General features: G+C 40.0%; 1 protein-coding gene and 1 pseudogene across 1 annotated transcript; both read right to left on the reverse strand.

The window, feature by feature from the left end:
* Positions 1-1,525: 1,525 nt before the first annotated feature.
* On the reverse strand, positions 1,526-5,654 carry LOC145485488 (tetratricopeptide repeat protein 28-like; annotated as a pseudogene).
* A 5,201-nt stretch (positions 5,655-10,855) lies between these two features.
* Positions 10,856-19,710, reverse strand: LOC145485490 (uncharacterized). Its single transcript, XM_081464152.1, has 6 exons — positions 19,605-19,710; positions 19,051-19,175; positions 17,463-17,600; positions 14,445-14,607; positions 13,367-13,584; positions 10,856-11,066 (listed from the first exon to the last, which is right to left on the reverse strand). Exons 1-6 carry the CDS (start codon positions 19,708-19,710, stop codon positions 10,893-10,895), a joined length of 924 nt encoding a protein of 307 aa, XP_081320278.1. The 3' UTR covers positions 10,856-10,892.
* Positions 19,711-20,321: the final 611 nt, after the last annotated feature.

The raw sequence follows: 20,321 nt of genomic DNA on the forward strand, positions 1-20,321 counted from the left end.
ACAGAAAATTTTTCTGGCTAAAACAATAGTGGGAGCTATGTTCACGGCTCTACTGATAACACCATGAAAGCGAAATGGGTGCCCATGGCCATCGAACAGTTGTTACCCTCCACTGCCTGCTAATAACTTTTTTTAACGGTCATATTTGTGAAACAAAGGCAATAGTAGTCACCTGCACGCAGGCTATGATATCTATAAGGCTAATTGAAAACTAGAGAAGAGAAATTATTATCATGATAACTAGTCAAAAACATACGGTTTACAAATATTATGCCTACAAAAATAATTATGGCGCACATCGGTGGGGTCAGCCAACCATTTGCTGATCGCCCTTTCAAACACTGACTGAAACGTCTCGGTCCAAGTTGCAATCAAAACACTGCAAAATAACTTGCACAAGTAGGTCTTTCTAGGCTGATCGGTGAGATGGGCTACAACCATACCCGCGCGTGTACTATTGCCAAAATAACAGTAAACGTTATTATCTTTGCATCTTGACCAGTTGGTGCCTTAGATAGTGAAAACGGAGGCCCTCTTTCGAAATTTTACGATGTAAAGAAGGCTTTATATGTGGAATATACACTATAAGTATAAATCTACTCGCGTTCTTACACGAATGCCGTTCTCTGATTGGCTACGCTACCCACTATCTATTCTGTGACAGATAGTGAGTAGCGTAGCAGTGTGCCCTTGTTGACAAAATGAAGGCCGCTTCTTGGCGTTTTCGAGGTGTCTGTGAGGGATTTAGCTAAAGTTTTGAACGACTAGCAGATTTATACTAAAACAATTAGATTATTCGCTCTCAATTTCTATGCGTGATAGTTGTACTTCACGCAATAGAAATCTCGAACTCATAATCTAATAAGCCGCTTAATGGTGTTTTATACTTGAAAGTGAACTTATCAAAACCTAAGCAGGACACAAGCAACGCACTTCAATCCCTAATTTGACTAACTTGACTCCGTAATTTGACTTTGCAATGATTTTGTGCATGGTCAATTGCCTGAGACAGTCGAAAAATATTTTGAGAACGAAAATAATTGACCATTTCAAAAGGTATATTTTATAGTACAGTCGAACCTCTATTGAGCGACCACTCACGGGCACGAGACAGCTGGCCGCTTAATAGCCTCTTCCAGACGTTCAGTGAGTTGGGGCGCAGCGCGGAAAACAGCACGCGAAAAAATCAAAAAAGCTTGCTCTCACCGCGCCTTTTTTACATTTTCGCGCGCTGATTTTCGCGCTGCACCCCAACTAACTGAACGCCTGGAAGAGGCTAGCCAATTAATAGAGGTGGCTGTTTAATAGAGGTTCACCCGAAGACAACGAAGGGCGTGGTCCAGTTTTCAGTTTATCAAATATAAGTACAAACAAATGCAATTGGAGAAAAAGTAGAACAATGGTGGTTATAATACGCTCCATAACGCTAACAAAAGCCAAAGAAACAGTTACGTGTACAGACGCTTATAACGGTTCGACTGTAAACTAATTATGAACATTATGCGTCTATTATGAACATACTGGGTCCTGGGTCCTTTGTAAGATTGAGCGACTTTTTGGTGTCCATACAAAGTGTTGAGCTTCATTACTTTACATATATCAGTACTTCAAGACCAAAGCTCATCGGCTCCTGTAGCTACTTACAAAGCTCTTATTCCTTTTGTCCAAAGTGGAGCTTGACGTCATCACCAATGAGTACAAATGGAGCCCAGTATTTAACGGCGCCAAACTTCTCTGTCACTCTAAGAGATTTCATAGCCCGATCTAAGGATAAACTGGCGCTATACCCACAACTTAGATTTGTGTAAAACCTTATCATAAACTCCATGGTGGCCTTGTCATCAGTTGCCCAAAGTGAAACCAGAACAGAACGAGCACCTGCACCCAAAAAAGCTCGTGCGATACCAACCACGCCTTCAGCAGTAACCGTCCCCCGACCACTATGACAGCAACTTAGCACAACAAGCTTTGCTCGCAATTGAACAGCTTGCACATCTGCCACTTTTAAGATATAATCCTCTTCTTTAGGGATTCTGGAAGTCCATTCGGGATTTGGAGCCAAGACGATTTCACCCGTTCGTGCGTCCCCATGCGCTGCAATGTGTACTAACTCAACTGAACAGATTCGTTTCAACACATTGTCTTTCGTTGCTTCTCTTCCAGTGAGGGGTGGAGTGTTGAGTATTGAGTATTTCTCCTATCTTCCTTACTTCAACTCTGGCGTGTGTCAACTGTGACAAAATGGGCTTACCTCGCTTGTTGGTAACTTCCACTACGCATGGGTCTCCCACAATCAGCGCCCCGTCCTGTCTGTGGTAGTCGTGCGGAGAGTCTTCAATCAGTTTTAAGCTAGTTAGCGAGGGGACAATGCGGATCCTAAAAGTATCGTTTAGGTACCTGGAATCCGGATCTACAAATGCTGCAAAAGGTACCATGCACAATGGACCATCTGGAACAATGATTATTTCGTTCCCTACAAGCAGGTCTGCAAAAGGACCAATGACAATATCGTACAGTTGTCGCAAAGACTGGTTGTTATTGTCACAGAATGATGTGGAATGCAACGTATCCTGACAAGAATGGGTATTAAGCAGCAATCCCTCGTCACCTCTTAGCTCATCCAATGAACGATTCTCGCATTTAACAGGCAAACCAATGCCATTTTGTCCGAAAGCTGTTTTCATTAAATTTTGTAACATGGTTGTAGCATCTTCACCGGCAGGTATATTGTCTATCTTCTTTTGTTTAAATTGAACTCCATTTCCCTTGCAGAAAACCCAAGATATAATTGTGTCTCCTTCAAGTGCTACAAATACTATTAGTTGAGACACATCTCTTAAGAAATAAGAGAGGGTTTCTCTGTGTGCAAATGAGCTTGATGGAGGCACCGTAAAACCATATTGGTAGTTCAAGAGATCTGTCAAAGCCTGTACTCGTCCTTGTGCAACAGCACACAAAGCCTCGTCAGTGTCTTGAATCTTGAGTAAAGTAGTCCACAGAGCAGTGTACACATGTTGATGTAAACTGCGAAAGCTTATCTTCCACTCATCTTCGGAGAAAAGAAGAGCTCGCATGTCATTGTAGAGATTTACGCTGAACTTATAGTACTCGACAGCCTTGCGCAAAGAACCCAATAATTCAAACGAATAACCTAAAACACAACATGCCAATGCCTGGCCAGCCCTGTCCCCAACTTTATTAGCGATATTCAAATGTTGCTCATAGTATACTATGGCTTGTTCGTGCTCCCCAAGACCGCGAAAGGCACATCCCAGATTGCCATAGGCAGTTCCTTCGCCCGCACTGTCTCCTATTTCTTTGGCAATGGCAAGGTATTTCTTGCGGTACGTTATGGCTTGTTCAAAATCACCGAGAGCATCGTGAACGTTGCCAAGATTACAAAAGGCACTTCCTTTACCAGCTCTGTCCTCCAAATCGTCTGCAATACGAAGATGTTGTTTGTGGTACTCTGCTGCTTCTTGAAATTGACCGAGGCTATAATGTGCATTGCCAAGATTTCCGTAGGCAGCTCCTTCTCCAACCCTGTCCCCTATCTCTTTGGCAATAGAACGGTTGTGCTGGTGGTACTCAATGGCCTGTTTAAAATCACCTAGACGAAAATAAGTATTGCCAAGGTCGCCATAGGCAGCTCCCTCTCCAGCCTTATTCCCCAATTTCTTCATAATGCTAAGACATTGCTGGTTGTAATCTATAGGGCGTTTAAAATCTCCCAGGCGATGATAAGCATTGCCCAGATTCCCATAAGCAGATCCCTCGCCGACCCTATCCCCAAACTCTTTGGAAATGCTAAGATCTTGCTTGTGGTGCCATATGGCTTGTTTGAAGTCACTGACGCTATTATAAGCATTCCCCAGATTGCCGTAAGCAGCCCCTTCTCTAGCCCTGTCACCCAGCTCCTTGGCAATGCAAAGTTCTTGCTTGTGGTATTCGATGGCATGGCTTGTTTAAGATCACCAAGCCTACGGGAAGTAATACCAAGATTGCAGAAGGCACGTCCTTCTTCTGTCCTGTTCCCCACTACTTTGCAATGCTAAGATGTTGCTTGAAGTAGTGCATTACTTTAGAACTTCGTTCTACCATTTTAGTGTATATGATGGCTCACCTGAATAATTTGGCTGTGTGGCCGACGACGTACCTAGTGGGCAAAGCACATTAATTAGCTAATCATTAACATTAAGCTCGAAATTAAACATTTATCTCTGGTTGTTGAACCGAGTGGCCAGTTTGACCTATTAATTTGCAAAGCTGAAAATGTTGCCAGTGAAAATGCTGAAAATTTCGTTTAAAGGGGAGACATCTTTCTCTTTTAAAACCCCTCCCCCTATCCTGTATATATGAGTTATCGTCCAACCGTCATCATAACAAAATATGTGTGATGATGACTTGTCAGTTATCCATGCGAATAACACCTTGTTGTCTTAAAGTTTTGGTTCAAACACCAACAAAGCACCAACGTTTGAGCAACATTTGTCATACATACCTCTTACTAACCGAGTTCGAGGGCCGTACTGTAAGTTACGGACCGAGTTTTTTCCCCGCTTGGGCCATAAATCGAAGGGAAAAAAAAAAATAGGATCCGTAACTTACAGTACGGACCGAGAAAACGAGGTTAGTTAGATATTTATTATATCTCTACTGTGTGTCTGACGGGCGCAGGAACGATTTCTATTCACGCGGAACGGCTTCAAATTTCTGACGCACCTCGAAAGCAAAACGAGTCAATTTTTTTAAGTCGGTAGCACGCTTTAATACAAATGGCCGTTTTCACACTAGAGACGGATAATCCGTCTAAGACGGGTTATCCGTCCAGCACGGATAATCCGTCTTAGTGTGAAAACGGAACGGTGTTCATTTTAGACGGATAATCCGTCTAAAATGAACACCGTTCCGTTTTCACACTAAGACAGATTATCTGTGCTGGACGGATAACCCGTCTTAGACGGACTATCCGTCTCTAGTGTGAAAACGGCCCATACCAAGACGGAAAATGTAGCAGACGGATAATCCGTCTAGACAGATTATCCGTCTCTAGTGTGAAAACAAATAAAGGAAAGTTTTAAACTTTCACTTGCTATAAAAGTTAAGAACACTTGGCGATAAATCACAAAACAGTTTTGCAACAAAACTAACTTTAAATTTTAGCGGGCCGTACAGGAGAGTGCGGCCCGCTAAATTGAGCAATCACAGCGCGCGTACTAACTAAGAGATATAATAATATCTGAAAGTACCGTATTATTGATTCGTGTACTATCCAATGGTTAACAACCCAGACAACAACAAACAATACCCAAACATTTCTAATACAAGAATGGTTACACGAAATATTATTTCCCACAAATTTAATTCAAATACAAGCGCACGGAATCTGGTAACTGTCTCAGTAAAGAGTCTACCAAAAATGCCAGAAACTATAAGGCCAGGTTGCAATAAAAGAAGTGAAATATTGGAGACGTCAGAAACATTCTGAGTAACATTGCCGTATTGAAGCGTCTGAGCCAATGCTAGAAGGCCGGATCATATAAAACAAGGTAAAAGTTATTTCTACAATTTTCAATTTCGTATATTATCGGCATACCCTCATGGTCGAGCCACATTGACAAAATATGTAAGAAAGTATGTCCAATGATGGACATGATTAAGAGCTAGGGACACACCCTCTGGCAGCGCCAATGCTCCGAGTACACACAATAGTTTTCTCTATACTGTCATTTTGAGTAATGCAGCTGTGCGCATTGTGAACAAATAAATTTAGGCTTTCCGAAAGTATCTCTCATGGGATAAGAAGTGTAGACCAGAATAACTGTCTTATTCCTAGACCTAGCCGGTAATATCCTAGGAAACGTTCCGGCCCGACTGTGAAACAACTTTCCCATTCTGATAAACAGTCTTCCTTCTTGTGAGCTCATTAGATGACCTTCGTATTTGAGAAAAATATCGTGATTTATTAGTGGCGAGCGGATCAATTACTTACCTTGACTGAGGTAAACAAGTGATTACGAAACACTGACAGAGATCACGATATTTTTGAGAAAACTCAGTTCAATAAATGTTTTATTATTCGATCACTGAGTTAGTCACATTTATTATAGCAAGGCAATGCAAAGTGGTCGGTTTTAATCGAGTTGTCTTTCCTTCTGACATGACACAAATATGCTTAAGCAGAGTATTACCTTCAGTCAAATCATTACTGTCGAACAGTAATGTGCATGAGCAGACGGTTATTTCTAGAACACCTGGTGTGCTCTTGGTCAATGAAAAGGAAGTAAAAATGCATCGAATGATAAATTTGTTCTTTTTCACTGTTAGATTTCAGTGTTCACAAGGTAGATAACGCTATTCACCGAATAGTGGATAAGTGTTGACAAAACAAACTACCCTATCTACGGGATAGTGAGTTATCCGGTGAATAGCATTATCCATGCCTTGAACAACGAGAAATTCAACTTCCAGCTGATAACTTACTTGTGATTCAAAACAGGACGAAGTCTTCGACGCTTTCCAATGCTTTTTCTGTCAAACTGAATATTAATCACGTTAATTCGTGAACGTGGCTCCTGTAGTCCAACGAGAATTAAACGAAACTGGCTTTAAGTAGCCCCTGCGTGCAAATTCGCCAACTCTTTTTCGTCGATGTGGATTTTTCGAAAACATCCAGGCCCCCAGCTAGACTTTCACAACCTTAAGTCATATAACTATTTCCCGTGATTGTCTCTCGGTATGACTGAGTTCGGAGAAACGGAAGTTTTAAGTTTTGTCGGTTTCTTTTAACTTTAGCCTTCAGGTTTGGATCCTGAGGTCTCTTTCAGTTTCCGTTCAATTTTTCGGTATAAATTAATTTTAAATAGATTTCAGTTTTTGGCACATGACCATCCGCAACCATCTGCACTGATGTTTTTATATTAATATTATCATTTTCAAACAACCGTCACCATGGTTTATTCCTGAAATCTTAACTCACCAGATTCTGAGGTAACTAGCTATCACAAGGAAAACATGATTGCTAAAGTGTTGCGGTAACCCTATTTATGATAAATTCCTGAGCTAAATTTATATTATCTTCTTCAGCTTTAAATCTCTGAATTTTGAACATCGACTGATCGCACTAAAACTTATCGTCGTTTAACTGGCAGATCGCCATTTATGGTAATATTTTGACCGACTAAGGGGGTTAGTTAATAATGCCACCGTACCGAATTATGTAGTTTTAGAAAATAGCGCTGTGTAAATACGCGCGCTGAATGGTTTAAAATCGTGTTCCTAGAACTCGAAAGAAACACAAAACTACCATGAGCTGTTCACGTAATGATGGCGCGAGCAAAGAGAATTTACATTTTGATGATCAAAGTAAACAAGTTGCTTTTCTTTTCTTCATCGCGGTATTATCTAAGAGAAATAGAACACATGTTCTCCGTGTTCCTATCGAGTTATAGAAACACTCGTGAAAGTTTGGGAGCACTCGAAAAAGCGTGGTAACACTCACTTAACGGCTTGTATTCCCACAGCATTTCTCGTTCTCCCAAACTCTCACTCGCGTTTCTATTTAACAATTAGATTATTCACTCTCGATTTCTATGAGGTGATAGTTGATTCGGCCGAACGTTTTAGTAGAATTCTAACTGAAATAAACGCAAATTATGGTTTCCAATTATTTTTCTACGTATTATTAGGCTTCTCCCTTCAACAAAATTGCTCGCACTGAATTGCCATTGGAAATTTGCAGTTGTTTACGCGCACGCACTCGTTTTTTCATTAATTTCAAGTTTTTAAAGTCAAAATACCGTTAATGACCTTCTTTTAGTCATCTCAGGAACTTAATTATTTATTTCTATCTAATTGTTCCTCCAAAACTTCGGGAAAACGAAAAAACGTCGCCAGTTCATAGACAACCGACAGCTACTGCACTCTGATAAACAATTGGATCATGAGCTCGAGATTTCTATCACGTGATACTATCACGCATAGAAATCAGAGCGAATAATTTAATCGTTATAGTATAAATCTACTAGTCTTTCAAAACTTTATCTAAATCCTCTTCAAAGAGACTTTGAAAACTCCAAGAAGGGGCCGTCATTTTGTTAACAAGGGTACACTGCTACGCTACTCACTATCTATCACAGAATAGATAGTGAAGAACGTAGCCAATCAGAGAAAGCCATTCGTGATAGAACGCTAGTAGATTTATACTAATGGCTGATAGTGTACGAGTAGCTCAGCCAATCAGATTGCAACATTTGCATTAGTATACTAGTAGAATTCTACTAAAACTCGATAGCAACGCGGTACACGTTTTCTATTTCTTAAATGTAGCCTAGTGGTAAATCGATCATAACCGTTTTGGTTTCGTTAAATGCACAACAGCGTGAGAGGTTATGTCTGCGTAGGGCCAAGTGTTCCAAACCGCCGGAGCCTATATCCCGGTTTCCGTAACATTACTAAAACAACAAGTAGAGGTATTTCTACTCTCCCTCTCTAAATGGGATGCAAGTCAATCGCAGGGATACCCCCCAGCATATCGGTAGGTACCCATTAATTTATAAATTTGGGCGAAGAAAGGCACTGTGAAAGTAAAGTGTCTTGTTTAAAACCACAACTCAATAACCCCGGTCAAGGCTCCAACCATTGCCGCTCGATCCAGACTGCAGCACGCCACTGCCCCTTCTATTGACAATCCCACCGATAGAGTACACCAAGTTTAACCACAGGTATCCCAAACTCATTCCGTGAGTGTCGATATAAGATACGTGCGAAACAACGTAAATATAAGACTTTGTAAGGGAATGCAATAAACGTATCCAAAAAATACCTTATGCTCCCATATTCCCATAGACTCTTACATTTACGTTGTTTCACAATATCGTGTAACGCCGCTCGCGTAGTGAGCTTGAGAAAACTGTTTTTTTCTTTTTTACTCTCTTGTGAATCAATTCCTAAAATTCTTTATCTACGACGAGAGATAGAACACACGTGCACAACTGAGGGATGCCGCTTCCGAAGGCAAGACAAGTCGGTAAAAACAAAACAATTTCCTTTCATTAGACGTTCAGATTTAGGGCTACAGCGTCTGATTGGTGAGCTGAAGATCAAAGGTTCGACTCTCTTTCAAGATGTTGAAGTTGAAGTTTTTCCTTTGTTCCACGCTTGTGACGAATGAACTTGCATCGTTCTCAATTTTCTCTGTACAGTGTCTAAATTAAAACATTAATTTCCTATACTGATTGTCTGGTTATAAAAGTTTTTTTTTTAAGTTTATTAAATTTTGGCTTCAGTAACAGAAGCCTTATAACACACTGCTCGCACAGCACCAAAAAGCAACAGGTGATAAAGTTGCTTGGAACTATGCGACCCTTAATTGTTCCATTGACTGCAACTTGCACTCGATTAAGAAAAGTTTGGAATCAGAGAATTAACTCGAATGTGGGGCTAAAAGCAACGTTGGCTAATCCAGAGATCGCAAATGGGCTGGAATCTCACCCAAGCAAAATGATTTGTTCTTTGCCTCACGTGGCAAAACAGGAAAACAGTGGGTTATCGAGTACTCAAATTTAGCTAGTAACACTGAGCACTGAAAGTAACCCGTTGTTTTTCTAGGTCGGAGTTAATTTTCTGATTTCTAGTTTTTTCTTGGACATTTTACTCCACAAGCAATCACACCGAAGTCACTTAACTGTTTCTTCAACAGCAGTTACAGTTACCGTTAGAGTTGAAAACTCTTGCTTATTAAAGTAAACAGAACGACCAACTAAAAGTTTACTGATTATCTGGACTAGGCCTCTATGGTGACCCATCAACAAGAAGAGCTGATAAAAAACCATAAAGGAACAAGGATGGTTTAATTAAGGATGGAGAAAATTAACACGGATTACAAACGACGAACTTGAAACAATTACGCTAAACATTTTAAGATGCGCAAACTGTGACGCTCCTTTAATTACTGCGACGACTTACAGTATATAAAGATTGGTTAGTTTCTGAAACTACACAGATTGCTCGTGGAGTTTGGTAAAAGTAAATTACCTACGTGAGTGTATAAAATTCTAAGTAAGGTAGCTTTGTTTGTCCAGTATAACAAACTCTGAACAACTCCATCGTGTCACACGTATAAACTGCTTAAAAAAACCCTATTTAGTTAAAACACACTCAATTTTGTTAAAAACACATCAAGAAACTCCTTACTGGCATGCAGAAAACACCAAGTCACAAAATATGTGATTTCTTTGAATCTTAAAGCGCTACTTGATCGGTTGTAAACCATGTTTGCCGAGAATTAAATCGAAACAGAAAGAGCAAAAGAAGTTTGCCTTCACTGTGTCTAAACGAAGACCGAGTAGTCCTGGGTTTAGTCATAGTCTGCTCGTCCCAGGTTTTTGGACAACTGTGTGTGATTCAACCATAAAGAAAATAGCCCGTTTCACGGTTATTTTTTCCAGTTTTGCATTATGACAAAATTCAACGTGGATGCGAGGAAATTTCCAGCAAAAACTATAGATCGCTCGCAATTTTAACATTTACGTGGCCACTGGGGAAGAAATAACCGTAAAAGGGCTTAAGGTTGCAAGAGAATATATGACAGATCACAAATTTTGAACTGCGTAAAAAGATTTAAAGACATGAATGATCATCGCAGTTATGTACACGATTTAAGCATCTTGAAAATAAAGCAAATTCAAGCTTGAGCTGGATTCAAAACCATGACCTACGCGATACCGGTGAAGTACTCTACCAACTGAGCTATCAAGTCAACTGGGAGCTGGTCACGTTGTGTGTTCGTAATATACTCGTAGATGGTGTTGTTTTCGCGATAAAGTTTATTTTTACATCTACTTATATACTCAAATAACTGCCATGACCACTCATTTCTTTCGAAAAACTGGTTATACATATGTTTTGGCCCTGGATGACTCTCTCGCTAACAAGATGTCAAGTTTTCTGTTTGTATCCTCCAGCCATTTATTAACAAACTCCAGCTGTTTATTATTATCCTCCACCTGTTTCTCTATTTTTCCAATCTTTGAAACTTCGTATTCCTTGTTTTCCCTAGGGCACATCTAAAAGGTATAGTTAAAGAAAAAATAAAATTAAAGTTAAATCGGAAAAGAAAAAGAAATCAAATTTCTAAGAGGCAGCTATTTACGAAGTCATTCTTAACTTATTTTAGTTTTTATCCTTATATTATGTTATTTAGACAGGACCCCTTTGATAACAGTACTCTTGCACTGAAGGGTTATCTTGTATAAATATTCGTTATTATTATTATTATTATTATTATTATTATTATTATTATTAGGCCGACAGTTCTGAGACATAAACACTCTATTGTGTTTGTTATTCATTACTAAATTTTTCTTCCGCGCATGCATATTGAATTATTTTAAACTTTTTTAGGCCACTTCCACCCTACGCATGAGGAGTTCGAAAATGCAACAAACATTGGTCATTTTGGATATGTTTTTGAGAAAATTTGGACAGGGAAATCACATGATTGTTGTCAGGTCGTCGTTTCAGAAAAGCTTCACTTTCAGAAAGTTCTACGTCCACACGAAAACGCAAAGCCAGCGTTTTCAAATTCCTCTGGTTTGAAAAGCGTACTTGACAAGCACCGTTCTCGTGACAGATTAGTGTGGACGGTAGGCCTAATTTCTCTGGCGCAGTGTGGACGCGGGCTTAGATGTAAGGCGTGAAAGCCAAATGTACAATCTGGAAAAGAAAACAGACAAAACCCACTTTTCACAACAAATTTCGTCTTTCAAATTTTTCCTATAAGCCCGCTTGTTTACAGAAAAACTTTCGCGGACGAGCACTATCCATCCGGATATTTTCCTCGGACGGGCCAATGCTCGCTATCGCGTCATGTGCTCAGTTTAGACAACTAAGAATCGGGGAAAACTTAGTCGTGAACTTTAACACCTGGTGGTGTACGCGCTAGATCGTACCACAGATTATAGCATTAGCGTAAGAACACTAGTGGAATTGTCTTGTGTCTTGATGCTCTGAGGGATAACGATATTAACTTTATCTAAAGACAAAATTAAGAGCGGAAAGAAAATCCTTGAAACGATAACGTTGCTTGAACTGTCATAATCAACTGCTAGATCGCCACCGAGAGCTTCAATAGCTTAAGTTTTGATTCAATTCAACTCCTTCAAACCTATTTATCGAGCTTCATAAAAACTGTGGAAAAGAAACATTGTAATACAGTCGAACCTCCAGTAACGGCCATCTCTTTACACCGGCTTCGTCTCTACAACGGCAATTGTTTTTTTGGTTCCAGCGGACATTCCATACATTCACTGTTATTTTAACCTCTCTACAACGGCCACCTCTCCACAACGGCAACGGCCCTTAAAACCCGTCCCAACTGTCGAAATAACCTCTCGACGACGACCAGTTAATCAACGGCGGACTATGACGATGTGTACAAAACCACCCTCTTTTTGGAAAAGGTCGCCAAACTTGATCCCTACCACGCGTCGGTGGTGTCCGTTTCTGTTTACTTTTCGTTTTATTGAGGTTAGTGGAGTTGGAAAATTTGGAAGGAGTTTACTCTGTGGGGGGGGGGGGGGGGGAAGGGAGGAAAGGGCGGGTAGAGGGATTCTCAATATGATGGGCGGGAAGCGGGTTTCCCAATGTGATGGGCGGGTAGAGGGATTCTCAATATGATGGGCGGTAAGCGGGATTCCCAATATGATGGGCGGGAAGCGGGATTCTCAATATGATGGGCGGGAAGCGGGATTCCCAATATGATGGGCGGGGAGAGGGATTGTCAATATGATGGGCGGGAAGCGGGATTCCCAATATGATGGGCGGGAAGCGGGATTCCCAATATGATGGGCGGGAAGCGGGATTCCCAATATGATGGGCGGGAAGTGGGTTCCCCAATGTGATGGGCGGGGAACGGGATACATGGTGTGATAGGCGAAAAGCAGGATTCCCAGTGCGATGGAAACTTGTCTGGAGAATTGATCAAAATCGCGGCATTTCGTAATATTTTGTAACAGAAAGTTAAGAAGAGCACAATGAGGTGGAAACCAGTCAGGAAGGAGAGCAAACCAGGGGAGTTTTCCATTCAAACAAAAAAAATCCGTAAATTTCGCAACGAGCCTAGATGGTGAGGAAAATTCCTGGGTAAGGTTCCGGATAATACGAAAGTTTCCGCTGAATTGCAAACCATTTAACCGAAAATTTTGGGGGTAAGAAATTTCCGAAAATTTGGGTATAACTCGCGAGGTGATGCTCTTTTCCGAAAATTCTGAAAAATGCTGTTCCATTCGTCACTGGAAATTTCAGGAAATTCAAAATTTTTCGCAGAATGGAAAACTCCCCAGGAGTTTAAAATGCACTCTCAAACCTTGGCTAACACACTGCATCCGTCATTCAGGCCTATGTAAGGGTATAACAAGGATGGGCTGTAAACAATGCTTTGATCCTCTTCATCTTCTAGGATAATTATTCTTTCACCATTCAGAGTAAAGCAAACTGGAACCTTTTCCTGACCATTCTGGTTGAATCTCTCCTCAAACTTAAGTGTACATCGAATGAGGTCGCCCCGACGAGCCATGATATGGCCTGGGTAAGACAAAATAGAATTACTTGTCTTTCATAGTGGATCACTAAAAAACTTTAACGCAACGTTTGTTAAGTAATTTGACGTAAGACAATGGATCGAGGGCGGTAGAAAGTTGAATTCACCGTACAGTTGTCGCACGAATTAGCCTGTCACAGCCGCCTCTCCCACAGGCGAAGCGCGAATCGATTTATTGACTGTAAGTGATCAAGCTGTAAACATGCAGCCGTGTTACCCGTCTGCTGAAATCCTGTCCGCTTGAAAGTTCGTCGCCCTTCGGGCGACGATTCCGGAAAGCGAAGCTTTCCGTGCGAGGCACAAAGTGCTGAGAGAAAGTCTCTTTTCTTACTGTTTGTCACTGTTGGTCCCACAGTCATTACTATATGCGGCATTCATAGTGAGGATAGGAGACGATTTCAGTTCAAGAGACGCGTAACACGATCGCATGCTTTGAATCACCAACATATCGATTCGCGCAACAATTGTACGGTGAATTTAACTGGAAATACGTTCAAATGCGACTCTTCTGCTCCCTGTGGTCATTAAGAACAAACATTCAAAACGATTCGCGAAGAATTGACCCTGAAGAATACAGTTTAAACTCCAAATAACGTGTATCTTATAGATTATTGTGGATCTGAAAATAAATGTTATCGACAACGCCATTGTTGCTTTGAAAAATTCATGGCTTCGCGATCGGGTCAGTTTAAATAATTGACTGAAAACCTGAAAGCAATCTTGCAGATGTCAGATGATTCCAAAAGGTATCCACTACGCATTAGCACACCTCTACAACTGACAAGGACTAACAAACAAAGTCTTTTTACATACTACAGGTTTCGTTTACACTATCTAAAAATACCTTTGGTTTCCCTGCCAGTAGTATCATTGTAGTAAATTTTTCCATCGTCAGTGTGGTATCCTAAAGATTCTTCGCGCCATCCTGGCATTTGAGTCGTTTCGTAATCCCCTCTCACCACACCTACCCCGGGCCAAAGTCTGGTACCTGTTTCTAAAATGGTAACCTGAAATTGAAAGACCCAATGTTTCAAATTAATTTCTTATGTTATAGAAACGTTACATATCTACAGTAAGAGCCACCATGAAATCTCCGGCGAGAAACAATTCTGACATCAAACTGCAAGAAAATTATAATGGGGCATTTTTACACATCGATCAAAGTCTTCTATGCTCTACACTCTCAAAGTTCATTGTAATGTTGTCACAAAACTTTCAAGACACAAAGACGAACTTGAGCCACATTTGAGTGGAAAATTTAAAAATATATGGCGTCATTTCTATGGTCTGAGACTGTGCAGACCGCGGAGAAACGTGGTCGCTTTGTTTTGTCCAGTTTTGTCTTGTTTTTTTTCAACGGCACCGAAATTCACTGGTGGAAAGAGTAGCAAGAAAAAAACAAACAAACAAACAAACAATGTGAAATTGGCGGGTGCGAATAACAGCTCCTGAGATCATTTTGTGTCCGATTGAATACGACGATTTTCGTCAGAAATTTCGCCCCAAACTTTGCCAATCGAAAAAAATGTTCAACTTTTTTGAAAGTTTGCTCGCGTTGCCTTACAGATGATGTAATTTCTATTATTTTGTGTGCACTCTCATTGACCATACTGAACTCTTTACCAGTTGAACGCACGAGAGTTCTTTCTGTGGTATCCTTTGGGCATAGCTTGAGGGTAAGGAAAAGATGCTAAGTAGAACAAGAGTACATTCTACTTCTGATCTCTACTTAGAAGTTATCCCCTTCGGTGACTCTTTCTTTACAAATCCCTCTTTATTGCTGAATATTCAAACCGACTTAAAATCTCTAGAAGCCAACCGTAATTTGGAAGTGAGCTGGATGAGGAGAGGACATGTATATTAAAATAATCTTAAATCTCCAAAATTAACCAATAGTTCTTAAGTAAAGTAATTCTAGGTTCAGTCAGAGTTTTCAATTTGGCCAATGGCAGGGATGAAGGTTTAATGCAGGTTTGCATCACTGATTTAACTGATGACTGAGAATTGGTCAACATGTTGCTTTCAAACGTCCCCAGTCTTAACGATCTTTGCTCATTTTTGGTTTCTGAATTAATATTCCTTTGTTTTCAGTTCTAATCTTTTAAAGGTAGCGTGTCTTTTAACCAATCCAGTTTCAGATTTAGTCAATCCAGATTGTTTGAATGTTCACGGAAGCTGGAAGAAAAACTAAAAACGATCGATAATAGGCCTGTGAAAGACGTTTAAAAAAAAAAAAAACAAAGATAACCAGGTGATATAATTCGCTCAGGTAAATTAAGGCAGGGGTCAGCAGTTATTTTCCTAAAGAAGTGACGGGGTGGTCCAACTTGTTGATAAACAAATATTCTACCTAAAATAATTATTTTTGACTTGTCAAACTTATGCAAATTAGGTCACGTGACCTGATACGGCCGAAAAATCGTGGGAAATCTTTAGACAAAAATGGGAACAGTTTATAAAAAGGTTTCAACTGAACTGGTAAAGGACAAGTCCCGATGCCAACAGCAAAGGAACTATGTTTGGCAATCTTTGGATATTTTAGAAATTTTGAAAATAAACGGCTTTTTCTACTAGTACCCAGTCCCCCCATAAAAGTTATCTATCTTTCTAAAAGTTTCTTTCAAAGTATCTTCACTTTGCCAAGCACAGAAACGATGTACACTAGTACTAACATCAAATTTTAAGGAAATAAAAAAGTGTTCCTATTTTACTTACAGTTTTTTTGGACTTAAAAGGTCATGTGACCTAATTTGCATATTTTCGACATGCTAAATTGACAAAAACTGACGACCTTTTGACCTGGCAAAGTTTCATGCTGCAACAACTGCATCTTCAAAAGATAGACTCTTCCGGGACTTCTCGGGTGAATAAACCCCTTTCCGTAATATACTTGAGCGGAATGATAACGAAAATAAATAAATTAATAAGATAAATAAATAACTTTGTTATACCTCCCAACTCAAATACGTTTTCCGATTGGAGGAGAGCGTGTCACGTGTCGTGGGTCAAAACTCGCTAACTCCCTAGGGCGAACAAAACCCACTAACTCTCTCGGGAAACAACAACTTGAACTTTAGACTCACTTCACCTCGGGGAACATTGAGGGTCTCAGGGAAACAAAACTCACTGTTTCCCTTGGGGCCAGCCATGAAGTGCTTATTATCAACGTGTAAAAATTCTAGTTCACCGTAAAACAGAGAGCTGATTGAGGACACCTATACTAATAAGAATTGTAAAATTCCAAGCGTAAAAAGATTAATCCAAAGTATACGGGACATAGCTACAAGCTTTGGTCCCCAATCTGAACGACCCACCTTTAGACCTGGATTGTTTGAATTGCAATCTAAGATTTGTTTGGCCATAATAATACAATCACAAATTCCGGATTGAGTTTGGTTGAAACAACAACATCAACATCTATTATTTACTCTTCTTCTTGCAAAAATTGATTAAAGCTAATTAAAAGTTATAATTAATGACAAGGGCACTGGCAACCTGAAATAACCAATGGGTTAGGAAAAGGAACGTTTCCAAATTTGAGAGCAATTTTGTTGCTCATCAAAATGATGCAATATATAGTGGCAAGAGGGGTTGAACTTACTCTTCATTTTTTCTTGATTGTGGCATATCTTTTACAATATCTTTCTCAAAATAAGAACTATTGCTTAATCATTTGCATTGCCGTGTCCAACATAAACACATTTTCGTTACGTTCCTTACTCACTACTGATTAAGACAAAAGAATGAAGAAATGGAAATAGATAAAGATCATGGTGTAGTGTCACCTGACCTGATACAAACAACACTCTTTATTTTCTAAGTACAACCTTACTTGTTCGTGGACTATACTGTTGTTACCTACCTCAAAATGAGGAAAATCTGGAGAAAAGGGTTGTAAGTAACGAGCTCCGTGATAACACTTCTCTGTTCGGCAAGACTTGGTACCTTCACATGTCAAAAGTTGTCCCTCTATTCGAATGCCCTTGTGTATTTTCCACGCCTCGAAATAAATAGAATGGGTTGAAAAATTCTTAAAACTTCTCGGCGGATCGTTCAGGATTTAAAACAAAACACGATTTTTATCTAGTAACTGACAAAAATGGAAACCCTGAAAATGAAATGTCTAATTCTCACAAACTTTCACCTCACCTAAGGATGTACCTTCTTGGGTAATTCAGTTAAAGGGAGGCATGGGAGTACCAAGTATTATTATCACTTTGTCGGGCATTGTGGCGCATTTTGTGGGCTAAAATGAAGAATTTGCCGATTTTAGCCCGCTGAAATAAGCCAATGAAATGTGAGAATCAAACAATTGTACGATGCAAGCAGGCAATCAAAATCACAGAAACCGGCGTTCTTGTTCGGACATTCTTAGTCGTTGGTTTCTTTCAAGAGAAGCCACTGATGTAAATACCGCGCGTAGTAGCTCCATGGCCGGCGGCGAAAAGCACGTAAGTTTTGCAGCTTCAAGGCAAACGCACCCAAACGCACCCAAACGCACTTAGTTCCACCAATTACGCCAAACTGTCAGTTCAGCAATAGACCATTTTACAGTTGTCTGCTCAGTGACCTGGCCTTTGTATGGCAGCGAGGCTAGAGTTGACCTTGTTTTGATACAGACCTCACCGCTTTTGTTGTGTAAAACAAGTTGTTCTGATGCTAACTAGGTGCATTTACATGATAAAAGCAGTGAGGTCTGTATCAAAACAAGGTCAACTCTAGCCTCGCTGCCATACAAAGGCAGGTCACTGAGCAGACAACTGTAAAATGGTCTATTGTACAATTAATTTCAACACTTACAAATAAGCTCTATCGAACTTTCCTTTCATGTCTTCTACAATTTTGAAACTCAAATGGTAAGATTTTGTAATTTATAGCCAGCTTCGCTTGATATATTGTGTATTTTCATTGAGGGAAAATAAAAGCCATTCAACTTGCAAACGCTCGCGTGATTGTTCGGACTGTTTTGTTGTTATCTTTTTCACTTTTTATTTTCTCATGCCCTCCAAAGTGATAATGATAGTAATAGAGTTTATGTTCTTGGGCATAAATATGTTTTGGGCCCTTCTCAGAGCTCATTTTAGCCCTCGTTTAGCGGCTTGGGCTAAAATGAGTCTGAGTTGGGCCCAAAACATAATTATCCCCGCGAACACAAACTCTTTTGTTTTAACATATCAAACACAAGAGACCGTGTCTTACCACAGTTCCAAACACCGAGAAGAAACGCACAGCGGATATTTTTTGACGAACTTTCAGGTGAAACACTGTCTCGAGTTTTTGATATATCTTCTCAATCGAATATAGAACTTAGGAGAAAACGGAGAAATAAGATGGTAAAAATAACCCTAAGATCAGGAATCTAAAAAACGTCACTGCAAGGATTACCTTTGTTTTAACATGGCCAGTTATTAAGGAATTGTTAAGTACTGAGGAACAATTGAAATGATTACCTCTGGGCCACGAGACAGGATTCCTTGACCACTTGTCTGGGAATGAAAGGTAGCAGTGAGAATCTGGCTTGCCATTTGTCTGTTTCTCTCGGTCTCCTGTAGCACATGATCAAGTTTCTTCTCGTCTAAATGATTTAAAAGATCAAAATATGAGAAATGTTCTTAAATCACAGAGGGGGGACACAAAAATCTTTAATGGTAGCTAGCCATGTTGCATGGCAGGAACAATGGAAATGTTTTGCATTAGAAAGAACATTTTTTTCCCTAGGAAAAAGAATCTATTGTTCCTGCCATGCAACATGGCTGCCGTGCAAAATCTCTATAGATGAGTTTCATTAACTATTTTAGACACTAGGTTATACCTAGACAACTCGATCTCTGTTTCTTTCGACTTTGAAAGTTGGCGCGGGGCTTCTAACCCGCACCAAGCATCAGTCGTTGGAAACGTCGAGCTCGCCAGCGCTGTCTAATTGTTACAGAGGGTGTCTTCACAACGGGTGCTGAATAATCGTTCTACCAAGAAAAAAGGAAACGTTATACTGTGTATAATTTACCTGTTACAGGAAGCAAATTTTTATAACTTGCAAAGTATCCCTTTTCAAGGTCTTCAAAAATGTCCTTCTTCTTGAACTTAAAATCAAACAAGAGGACAAACGACATTTATAAATTGTTACATTACTTAGGCCCCGTCCAGAAAAATTTGAAAACGCAGTTTTATTTCCATGGTTAGGTCCATCGTCCACACTAATCCGTAGCGAAAACAGAAGAATTTGAAATCATCGGCCTTGCGTCTTAGTGGAGACGCAACGAAGACGTCACGCTGATCATGTGATTTCCCTGCCCGAGTTTTCCTCAAAAACAAACCCAAAATGACCGGTGATTGTTGCGTTTGCGGGATCTGATAGATAGTTCCTGTGTTATATATAATAGCCCACCTAAATCTTTGAGATACCCCCCCCCCCCAACCCCGCAAGTAATAAACTAAAAAGGGTAATTAAGTAAACTCATCAAGCTAAACTCAAACATATCAAATAAAAATTGCCATATCAATTAGTAATAATATCAGTAATGATAATTGCACGTGCAATGATTAACTAACTGTTTATCAATGGAACGTAGTTGTTAGTGCGGTCGACGGTATTTGCAGGCAAATAGTTGGTGAGCTGATGCTGTTGGTTAAATAATTAATTAGTGGTATCCTATCCAGGAGAACTCGTCTGTTAAGACCTAGGGCTTATATTACTTGGCTTCACACTAGAAGCTAAGTTAGT

Source organism: Orbicella franksi, chromosome 4 (genome assembly GCF_964199315.1).
Source record: "Orbicella franksi chromosome 4, jaOrbFran1.1, whole genome shotgun sequence".
Classification (NCBI taxonomy): domain Eukaryota; kingdom Metazoa; phylum Cnidaria; class Anthozoa; order Scleractinia; family Merulinidae; genus Orbicella; species Orbicella franksi.

Bases quoted from the DNA above. Each gene is read 5' to 3' on its own strand.
- LOC145485490 (XM_081464152.1), bottom strand. From the start codon at position 19,710: ATGTCGTTTGTCCTCTTGTTTGATTTTAAGTTCAAGAAGAAGGACATT. The intron at 17,601-19,050 runs GTAATCATTTCA...ATTTATTTCGAG, and splicing joins TCCTGTCTCGTGGCCCAGAG to GCGTGGAAAATACACAAGGG. The intron at 13,585-14,444 runs GTATTTTTAGAT...TGTCTTACCCAG, and splicing joins TACTGGCAGGGAAACCAAAG to GCCATATCATGGCTCGTCGG.